This window comes from Setaria viridis, chromosome 9 (assembly GCF_005286985.2).
Source record: "Setaria viridis chromosome 9, Setaria_viridis_v4.0, whole genome shotgun sequence".
Taxonomy (NCBI): Eukaryota; Viridiplantae; Streptophyta; class Magnoliopsida; order Poales; family Poaceae; genus Setaria; species Setaria viridis.
The window spans coordinates 19441435-19452750 of NC_048271.2; the positions used below are offsets into that span (position 1 = coordinate 19441435).

Sequence of the window (11316 nt, forward strand, 5' to 3'; positions counted from 1 at the left end):
TCCAGAAAAACATGAATAGAATTGAATCATCAAGAAAAGAAAAAACGGAGATACTATATTGTTCAAGTTTGGTCCTATTTTGCAACTTGATGTACAAGGATCATGACACTGGTGCGTGAACAAAAACATCATGCTTATACCAGTTCAACAGCAAGCTAAGGATGTCTTCAGCAATCAGCACATAGAAAGTGACTCAAGTACTCTCAACCTACAACCCAAATGCCAGAACCTGACCAAAGTCCACGACAGGACACCTGCAACGTGCAATGACTGGTGTATGTTACGGTAGAGCACTTCCACAGCTTCCGCCGCCTGTAGGAGCTATCGGATAAGAGCTGATAACAGCTGTATGTCTTCGTCGGTCTTTCTATAGGACCTCTTTGGCAGTCACCGTCATTAGGAGCACTTTGCCAGTCAGCGTGGAGAGGTTAGCCAAGACCTCACGGATCTCTCACCTGCATCCACCTAAGAATTAGAACATCAGTACACGTGGCAGTGTAACAATAGCAATGCCATAGCGTTAACATATTCTTTGCAGGGGGCAGCTGAATACTTACAGCACTGAGCCAGCAGTGTCAAAGTAGTGGTATCTATATGCCCTTGATCTTCCATATATGAACACCTGAGAAGGGCCGTACATCTCCACCAGTCAACTGAATAAGGAGCAATTGAGAATGCTTCAGAGGAGTAAGCACTAAGCAGGAAAAACAGAGGAGCAAATTTGAAAATGCAATTGCACAAACATAAATGGGAACAGCTTGAAGAAGAAAACAAATATATATCATCATTAGTTGTCAGCCACGTCGGCAAGATCCGCCACTACTCTAATCTTCACTCCTGCATATTCCAGCAAGATGAATAGAACAAAATGTCACTACTCGCTAAGTTCAGCTATTCTAACAGTTTGTCATTGAATTTGAAGTGTACCAGGTAGTTCAAGATGATCTGCAATAGTACAGAAAGCTGCACCAGTAACTGTCAGGTGAACCATTACGAACACAACTCTACTTTGGGCTAGAAGAACTCAGATACCCCAATTGCTGAGCAAGGTCATCCACATCTTCGGGTCTTGCCTCCAACTCTGACTGCCCTGCCTTGTCTCCAAAATCTTCGATCAACAGCTCTGCCCAGAAGTCATCATTCAGCTCTGATTGGCCATTAGCTTGATCCATCTTTACACTATCTGTAGTTCCCTTTCCAAGCTCTTGAATGTTTACTGCTAAATTCTCCAGCTCAGGCATTCCAGGTTCACTGAGCCCATCAAGCACACCCGAATCGAACACGAACTGTGAATCAAGCGGCTCGGTCTGACTTGTTTCCCCAGGGCTGTAGAATGGAGTGTTGTCAATTGGTCGCCGCCTTTTCTTTGAGATGGCATCCTCAAGTTCCTTCCTCTTATCTTGCTGCTGGACCAACTGCTGGAAGAATTCTGGATTCCTCATTGCTCTTGCCAAGAACCCCATCATCTGTACCTGCTTCTGCTCAGCCACACGTAGCCTCTCTTCCATGGCTCTCACATGATCTTTAGTAGTTTGCTGCTCCTGCCTTAGCTTTACTACTTCTGTGATTAAGATGTTCTTGTCACGCTTCAGCCTGTCAATCTCTTCCTCAAATCCGAACTCGCCAACCTCCAAGCAAGAAGCGGGAGCCTGCTGCTGATGTGATTGTGGCACAGCTGATGACGGCTTCCTTCTCTTTATTGTCTTCAGTAGGTGCCTTTGACCCCTGAGGAAACCCTCATTTGCAAACTCCCACCTGTCAGGATCGACCTTTCTGAAGCCCTGCAGATTGCAACAGACAAGAAATGACTATTGTCAGGTCACATTCACAAAGCCAATATGTTAGCTTGGCAAAAACTCCTCTGCAGATTTCAGCTCATGTACTTCTATAATTTGCAATAAGGATAACAGGGATAGTGACAATGAGCAGCAGTATACTATAGCATCTGAAGTTGATCAGTAGAGTCTTCTAGAACAAAACAATCTGGTTCTTGTACTCTACGATGCGCGGATACTTCCAAAGTTCACATATCCATATCCAATACTCCTCCGATACTTCTCGGATACTGATACTCCTTCGATACTTGTCGGACATGTATCGGATATTTTAATAATTTGTAAATAAATAAAATAATTCCGATACTTTGTCAACACATTTCCGATTCTTTCCCGATACATGGAAACTCTAATCCCTCATTCTGCACATAAATACACAATACTAACAAGGAATAATAACAAAAGACATGATGAATTATTATATAAAATAAAAGCAATCAAGTACTCCAATAACCTTTTAAGTGATGCTTACGAATAATGTATGTATTTTTATTTCTATTATGTGTTTAAAATATAAATATAATTTATATATTCGCGTGTCCCCGTATTGGTGTTTTTGAAAAAATGGCGTATCGGAGTATCACCGTATCGCGTATCCGTATCCGTATCGGAGTATCCGTGTAACATAGCTTGTACTTCATCCAGTATCTTGTTCCATCTAGCTACAATGAAAAAGTTTAAGAAACCATGTCAGGATTACATTTCTTTGGGAGAGTTCATCTCTCCTCTCCTTGCCTCACCTTAAGATGAAGCTCACTGGAGGATGTATTCTTTTCAAGCATAATCGCATTCAAGGAAGTATTGATTTACACACATGCATCAGTCGACATCAAACTAAAAGCACTGAAGCCCAACTAGTCCTAACTACCATTCACCCAAGATACTGTTGGATATGCTCAAAATCCTAGTTTATCTTTGCGCACACCTATCTTTTCTGTTCAAAAATTAGCATAACATGGTCAACTATGGGTAGTGTTCACTCATTTCTATGTAATCTCCTCAAAACTAAAACCTGCATACGACCCAATGCAGTATGATCAGAAATCAATTGACAAAATGCATTGAAATTGTTGTTTTCTGTAACTCTAAAGGGTGCACTGAAACAATTTCTAAAATCAACACTTAGCCCAATGCATGTACTCTGTCTATATAACAATATACAGGGAAGATTTGCAAGTAGACTCCAAGATTTGCAAGTAGACTCCAAGGACGTAGCCGATTGAGTTCATTACTGGTTCATGCTCCTCTGAAACGTTATATTTAGAACCCCAGGTAAACGCCAAGATTCTGATACATTGCCACACTAGCTCAAGCATTCCGGGGAGATCAAGAAACAGTTTTGATTTAGATGCATCTACCTGATCACCTCAGTTTAGAAAGTTTGCAAATTGCAACCAACAAATCCAGACAATCAGACGCAGATTACCAAACTACTATGTCAGCATTAGCAGGCCGCAAGCAAGAACAAGAAGCAACGATTCCAGTTTCCAAAGGGAGGGGAAAGGGTGGGTTTCGGCTTTGCGGACTCACATAGGTGTTGAGCTGTCGGACGAAGCTGGAGAAGTTGCTGTGCTTGAAGAGACGCGGGAGCAGCGTGTCGGCGAAGACGTGCGGGTCCCAGACGACGAAGCTGTTGCCGGCGCGGCTCCAGGAGACGACGGCGTCGGTGGCCTGGTCCTCTACCAGGTCGAACGTCTTGGTCAGGAACGGCGGGGGCCCGACCTCGTGCAGCCCCTCCATCGGGCGCGGCGCGTCCCGGCCGCCCCCCGCCACGCCGTCCTGGAGCGGCTGCTGCTCCAGGAGCTCCTCCTTCACAATGCCCGCGGCCGCCGCCGACGGGTCCATGGCCCCAGCCGCCGCCAAGAACTCACTCGGCCCGCGGCAGCCAAGGACTCCCCGATTGAGTTTCCTTTGGTCGAAAAGGAACCCCCGATTGCGGCAAAGAACTCGATTCGCGCGATCGGGGGGTCGAATCGCTCGGACAAGTGGCGAATCGCGGAGGGAATCTCTTGGGATACTTGCTGCTGTGGTGTTGTTGCTGGGTTTTGGGGGGAGTGGAAGCGAAAGGGGAGAGGGGGGAGATATTTCTGCGCTGTGAAAAAAAAAAGAGGTCGGTGAACCCGGTTGCGGGAGAAGAGCGGAGGGCGGGCGGTGGCCGTACCCTAAATACCCCGCCGTACGGGCGCGTCGAGACACGTCGCGAGGCTTGTGGAAGGTTCTAGACCACGCGTCCGGCGACCGCCCGGCCGCGGAGGCTCGGAAGCTTCTGGAGACGATGCGGGCGGGGGTTTGGAGGAGGCCCAATTGCAAGCCCGCAGCTCACGATCTGGCCCAGTTGTCAGCAAAGTTTATTCTTTTCTAAGAGCACATTCGGATGGGCCAAGTCAGCAAGATTCCTCCAAGGCCCGGCAGATATTTCTTCTCGTGTGAGTTTTATATTGCAGTCTTGCAGGAGTGGACAGTAAGTGGACACGTGTCGCGCCTGCGTTGGGACATTTGCAACTACACAAGAAAATTTGCTGAATTTGGTTCCCACGCCGTCACGCCTCCGTGCTTGCTTGCCAGTTGTAGTAATAAGCAATGCTTTGGCGTGCATTAGTCAATTTTTGTAATTTTTTAGAGTCAATTCCTTTTTTTCACCGTTGAATATTGAATGGTACCAACAACACCTTTTTCCGACAACCAAAGTCCAAACGGTCCATAGCACCACCGCCCCCTCCCTCCTATCTTTTTTTTCCACGCAAAACCACTTAAACCAGTAATGCAAAGCACTGTACATTATATTAAATAAATTTACTTTTACCCGTTCCAAATTTCATTTTGATCTTTCTATGTACATAATTTTTACTACAATATACATAAGTAAAAGTTATGAACCTAAAAATACCAAATCGACCTACAATTTGGGACGGAGGAAGTAGTGATATTGGATTTGTATTTGGATGACTCCCATATTGAAATCAATTTTATGGTCATGAACAAAAACATATTGGTTGCCGAAGTGTTGCCTTAAAACCTATACTAGTCAAACTGTGCATTACAGTTCAAAATGGGAAAAGTAGTTACAAAATTGTCATTAAATTAAAACAAGGACCGCGTACATGCACCAAGAGCAAGGTCCTCGACAAAAGCCAACCAAATATCATAAGCGAACCCAACATCATGCAACCCAACGTGTCAGTGAACCCACCTATACGGTGGGAATGAATGCATAACATTTTTCTTAGACTTTCTTCATCGATACCAAAAGAAATGGTGAGTTGATACCAAGGTTAATTTCCCTAGTTAGTCCTCAAGGATTTCATTGACCAAATTATTATGTGCTTGAACAAATGTACAATTTTAAGGGAGGGTTTACATTACGCAATATTTGAAGAAAATTTTTCCAAAATTTCATGTGGTACTGTTAGGATTTGGCTAGAACATTGAAACTCAAGCCCTACTGATTTTAACCGTACGTGATCGGGCTCAAGGTTTTCCAAGTTTTCCCTTTTTAGGTGGCGGGCCAAATATTGAAGCTCAAGCCCTGCTAGCTAGGTGTTAGCAACGGGTTCCAAACTTATATGCCGGCACCCGCCAATGTTTTGGTCAGGTTTAGGTCAATCAGGTCAAGCTAATAGTTCGACTTTCTGTAATCGAATCCGAGATATGGGGCAGTTTTGACACAGTTCAATTGGATCAAAAGTTTTTTCTTTCTTTTTTTGGGCCAATTGGATCAGAAGCCGGTGGGGTCAGCACGTCCCGCCAATTTGGCGCGTCTATGCGTCGCTGAAGGCGACAGGGGCATCAGCGAGCGCGCGGCCCACGACCACTACTGGTCCATCCCTACACCTCTGCTAGCTCCGTCTCCAGCAGAATTCGTTGTCGCTGTTTCCTTCGCTTCATCTCCCTTGCTCGCCCTCGCGCCGCCTTCCAACACCATCTCCGGTAGCTCCCGCCGTCAGATTCGACGGCCGCTTCCCTCCCGTGTGCGCTAACCCAGCGGCCACTCACCGGAGAGAGCTCACGTCCCGCCCCCGCTCGCGCCCAGTCCCTGGCCCACCACCTGTCAAGCATCGCCCCACCCCACAACCTACCTCCGCCACCATGCTTCCATGCACCCCCTACTTCTTTTCTAAGGTCACAAGCTATTGGAGCTCCCTGACAACCCTGCGCCGAAAGACCCTAACTTAGCAGCGCCAGTGGTGAGCAGAGAAAGAGGAAGAAGGTGATGTTGACAGGTCACGTATGCAACGTATAGTCGCCCGCCTGCCAAGTGCACTAGATAAATGGAACAGCTCTATTGAGGAAGCAAGATGCCTGGAAATCTTGAGAATCCAAACCCACCGTTTTCCTCGGCAAAAATTAACGACGCCTTTGAACAGGTTACCGACGTTGGTAGGCGTACACCATAAACCAACTCTCAATTATACAGGTTCAGAAAATTCACAACCGCTAGAATTTCAGAAGTTAATAGGGACCAAGAAAAATTTCCACAATCCAAACACAACACATTTCCCAGGGGAAGCTTTTGATCATCTTTCAACATGGCGCACCTTCATCTATTGAAGCACCCGTTTCTATTTATTCAAGATATATGGACAGTAATATAATGTAGGGGTACAGGCCAGCTGAACCGATACACACAGTTGAGAGAAATCATGTTTCACATGTTCACTTCAAACTGACCAGAACGCACTACATAAGTAGGGACACACATCTTATTCAAGGTGTACATAGAACACACTGGAACAGCCTAACAGGTAGGTTCAGAATGGCCTCAGCGAGCTTCAACAGCTTGATTCACACCTTCTGCCTTGACAAGCTTGTCCAGATACTCCTGCCTGCAAGGATGCCATGATTCCATAAGGAACAGGTTGAACAGAAAGAACCGGGATAGAGCCATGATGATAATGTAACTCGGGATTTACCTCGCTGGCAGATGATCATGGGGACGGTTGTACGGTGTCCAAACAGGCTCACCAACAAAGAGCCGCATTGCCTGCAAAAACATGCTTGTGATCATCATAGTGGCATCTTCTATTAATACAATGATACGCAGCTCTCCTGCGTGTTCGAGAAAAAAAATCATCATAGTGGCATGGCTCCAGTAACAGGATTATGAAGCTAATCATCTGACGCACCAAATGAAGTGTAAATCCTTTTTTTAAGAAAATGAAGTGTAAATCATACAAAACTTAGAGAAAAGATAATGGAAGGTTTGTAGCCTCAGCTAAATAATGAACACCTGTATGGTATTAACAACAGCGCAAATTTGCAGAAACTACTTGGTGATGGTAACTTCTCAGGACCATATATAAATTTATGTTAATAGGAACCAAAGTTTAAAGATGTGCATGTGTCTTCTTTGCACAAGATGCAGGTATGATTGTATGTTTGCACAAAAAATTGGAAAGCCATACATCATAACATGTTCTACATCAATGGTTTTCTTTTCGACACTAATTTTTAGTTCACAAAACAAAATGGGCCCATGCAAATTGAAGTCCACAAATCTGTGTCAATTTCAAAGAATTTCAGAGCAGCCTCTGGTCAATGACGACAAATGGCATGTGCAAAATTCATTTACTCACTGTTATATCTGATGAATGTGATCCTAGCCCAGTAAGCTCAATACTTTGTGTCACATGCAGCAAGGTTTACAGGAGCCAGACAAGAGGCTAGGCCTGTGTCAGCCATTTCTATGGCTGCTAGGACCAAAACCTTATCTATTAGTCGCATAAAACATTCAAACCCCCACCACTTATTCGGAGATTCATTTGTTGGGCCTCATCATTATTCAAAGAGAGAATTATCTCTAGATAGATCAAGCAAGTTATCTCAAACTCCTCTCTTCTCCTTCACTTCCCCACACACCACCTTCTCTCCCTGTGCATCACACTTATTCTACAGCAATACCACCACTTCCATCATGGCTCCTGGCCATCTTGCATTCCAGGGCCGAGCCCACACACCAATCACAAGTTCACAACTAAAGCTATTAAGTCAATAAAAACAGGGCAGCACAAGTGTCACAAGTACCTTGATGTAGTTGTCTGTGTCCAATGTGAAGCGGTGATACATCCCTGCAGGAAGAACAATCATGCCTCCTTTCTTCACTGCTACGCGAATCCACTTATCATTTTCATCCCTCACATCAAAGTATCCTAGAAACATAAGAACAAAACATGTAACTATATAGAAAAAGATGTCCTTTTCATTTTTGCACACATACCAAAGATATCATGTTTCTTAAAATGTTGACATAGTGATACAAACAAACGTAACAAGACATACCACTCCCTTCAAGGCAATAGCGTATCTCTTCATCAGTATGCAGGTGCTCTTCAAAGAAATTCTTTATCTTAGCCTCATAATTTGGCAGCTTCTCTGGGCATACATCACAAATGTCCTGCAAGTAGCAAAGCAACAAATGCCTTTCTTATATTTCACTTTACTAAACCCTAATAGTACTAGGCTAAAACATAAGACAATGAATCATCATTGCAAGCCTAAGGGCACAGACAGACCATGTAAGAGTAGCCTCTTGCTTCACGGATTTTCTTGAGGTTCTCATCTTTCTCCCAGTTATCAGGGTTTAGGCGCCAGCTGATGATTCCTAGTTCTAGATATAAAAGATGCAAATGTTTTAGCTTTCAAAAAAGGAAATTAAATGTTTTTCACTTATATACTAGAGTTCAAGCGCAAGCTGCAAATGTGCAAACCTGAAAGCTTCTCCAGGGGAATGAATTCTTTGGGTTCACGGTGATGAGGAAGCCTCTGGTCCTCTTGACTGTCATCCATGTACCATGCTTCAATAACCTCCTGCTTGCCATCCTATTGAAATAAAATAAAAGGATTAAGCCTACCATAAGAGAAACTATTAGAGACAAGTGCGAGTACAGATAATCAATAAAGGGAATAAGGGGGCGTTTGGATACCACGGACTAAACTTTAGCCCTGTCACATCGGATGTTCGGATACTAATTAGGAGGACTAAACATAAGCTAATTACAAAACTAATTGCAAAACCCCTAGGCTAAATCGCGAGACAAATCTATTAAGCCTAATTAATCCATCATTAGCGAATGGTTACTGTAGCACCACATCGTCAAATCATGGACTAATTAGGCTTAATAGATTCGTCTCGCGATTTAACCTAGACGTTGTGTAATTAGTTTTGTAATTAGTGTAGGTTTAATACTTCTAATTAGTGTCCAAACATTCGATGTGACAGGGGCTAAAATTTAATCCCCTCCTCCCAAACACCCCCTAAGAATGTGCAAGCTGATATAAGAGCAGTCATAGTACTAATGTTAATAAACACATATAGCACCATAAATTTGAAAAATGCAACGAAACTCCTTCCATCAACGTAAAGCGTGTTTTGAATACGGAGAAATCAAACTTTGTTTTGACCAACAATTAGTAGAATCATATGCATGTTTACTGTATAAAAATTGCACCAATAGATCCGCATTCAAAGTACTTTCAAGACGGTGTCAATTTTGTAGCAATCCATAGTATCTTTTAAGAGCAACTAATGGTCGAAATTGACTTTGGAAGACCTCTTCCCTACCAAAATATGCCTTCCATTGATGAATAGAGGGACTATCAAAGCATGTTTTATAGGAGCGACGGCACGACAACAAATATTTTCTCTGTTTAGCAAATTCCTATTTTATTTGAAGTATATTACTATATATGCACTATCTGAATTGATCTACTTTAGAAAATAAAAAATGTTGTATGAAGTAACAGATCTCTAACCAAGGTCTTCTGTATGTGTGCAGCTTGTATATGCTCTTTTCGGTGTCCATTAAGAGAAAAAAGGGCAGAGCCTTTCCATTCTGATTTACAAAATGAAAGAACCCACGTTGACAACTTTTCAACTTGTACTAAATCTGATGGTCCTTCACTATAGTAATATTGCAGTAATTTTACAAGTAACTGCACATCAAAATCTTATTATCAGAAGTCAGATAAATTCAAAAAGATCTTTTAGAACTTCCTAATTGTTATTGCTGATATTTCTTTTCGCAATTTCGCCTAATGTTCACTGACCTTTAGGAAAGTAGACTAAGGAAGTATGATCTTCAACATGGGAAGACAAAGGAAAGTATGCAGAACGGAACTGAAACTTCTATTAGTACCAGTGACTAGGAATGCATCCAAGTCGCCATAAAGTTTATGCAATATATGTCAAAATCCAGAAGGTAACTGCTATGTTAATAGTGCCACTAAAGCTGAAAACAATGAAAATAGAGAGCAGAAAAATTAAAAAGAACACTTCATAAATTAAACCATCAGGGCATCAGATAGTTTTCTCTTCCGAGCGACAGAACCACAGGACAGTAAATGATCTTAACCCTGCAGATTTCTGTCTAAAAAGAAATAAAAAATTCCGTGCTATGCGATTTGCATTAAATCGATTTGCATTAAATAGTTAAACAGGCATACTAGCTTCTTTTATTCGTCAAGGCTGCAGAAATGAAGGAATAAAAACAGGTGGGTAGTAAGCCAAAAAAAAAAACTTTTCGCTTGGTTCACCAGTTGTTTTAGACTAAACCAAAGAAATTGGTAGCATTCTTAGGGAGTCCTCCAAGCCTCCAACTATTATGGACACAGTGGAACAAAACAAATGGTAGTGAGACGGCTACAGAAAGACCCAACACACGAGTGATTGTGATAGTTACAAATCCCCCTGATAAACAAAGACTAATTCATTCTGTTTCAGACAACTAGAAAATGAATTGCTTAGCAGTTAGCACTAGACCAGAATCAACCGAATTGACGGCAAACCACTTAAAATTCGACTTGGGACTGGTACTCCCATGGGATGGAGCATCAGCTCATTAATTTGCTGTTCATCAGGACATGGAAAGCTATTTCAAAGCCTAACTTAATTCCCCCAAGACTCCGTACTCAGGCTGTTCGGAACAGTAACCCCGGCAAGTCTCCATCAAATTCGTTCGTCTCGTACAGATTTCCTACTCCCACTCGCATCACAAGGCCTAAAGGCGTCCGTCATCCCAAATTTATCGAAGAGATCCCTCTTCAACCCTCGTCGCACTGGTCCCTGGAAATCCCATCACCCGCTGTCCGCTTACCGTCCTCAAGGAAATTTAAATCAGAAAAAGAAACCCATTTCGCAGCAGAAAAGCGATCCCCCCCATCTGATTATTTTAGCCAGAACAAGAAAACATACACACACATCCCAATCGGATAGGAAAATGAAATCCAACTTTCTGGATAAGAACATAAGAGCATCGTCGTCTCATATCCGCGTGGAACGAAGAACAAGGAGGCCTCAAGGGGAAAGGATTGCGCCGTCAGGATACCTGGAACTCGGTCTCCATGCTGGACGGATAGAACTCCCTCCTTGATGCGGGCGCGCTCTTGTTTTCGGTTCCTTGATACGGAGTACTCGAATCTATTCCTGTAAGGAAAGCGCATCGAGATTTTTTTATCGATGGGCTTGGGATGGATTTGTGTATGTAGA

General features: G+C 43.1%; 2 protein-coding genes across 7 annotated transcripts; both read right to left on the minus strand.

Moving 5' to 3' along the window:
- Window positions 1-4011, minus strand: LOC140221487 (heat stress transcription factor A-2c-like). 6 transcript variants are annotated; one of them, XM_072291173.1, is made up of 5 exons: window positions 3366-4008; window positions 2420-2497; window positions 928-1781; window positions 558-837; window positions 1-465 (listed from the first exon to the last, which is right to left on the minus strand). In XM_072291173.1, exons 1-3 carry the CDS (start codon window positions 3678-3680, stop codon window positions 1005-1007), a joined length of 1170 nt encoding a protein of 389 aa, XP_072147274.1. In that variant the 5' UTR covers window positions 3681-4008; the 3' UTR covers window positions 1-465; window positions 558-837; window positions 928-1004. The 6 variants fall into 6 exon arrangements, with proteins under 6 accessions (XP_072147274.1, XP_072147276.1, XP_072147275.1 ...); XM_072291175.1 differs by having other exon boundaries at window positions 1-455; window positions 558-653; window positions 3366-4007; XM_072291174.1 differs by having other exon boundaries at window positions 558-653; window positions 3366-4007.
- A 2366-nt stretch (window positions 4012-6377) lies between these two features.
- On the minus strand, window positions 6378-11316 carry LOC117835421 (acireductone dioxygenase 1). The gene is made up of 7 exons (XM_034714775.2): window positions 11156-11316; window positions 8540-8651; window positions 8345-8439; window positions 8112-8226; window positions 7857-7981; window positions 6746-6816; window positions 6378-6658 (listed from the first exon to the last, which is right to left on the minus strand). The coding sequence occupies exons 1-7, from the start codon at window positions 11171-11173 to the stop codon at window positions 6595-6597; spliced, it is 600 nt and encodes a 199-aa protein (XP_034570666.2). The 5' UTR covers window positions 11174-11316; the 3' UTR covers window positions 6378-6594.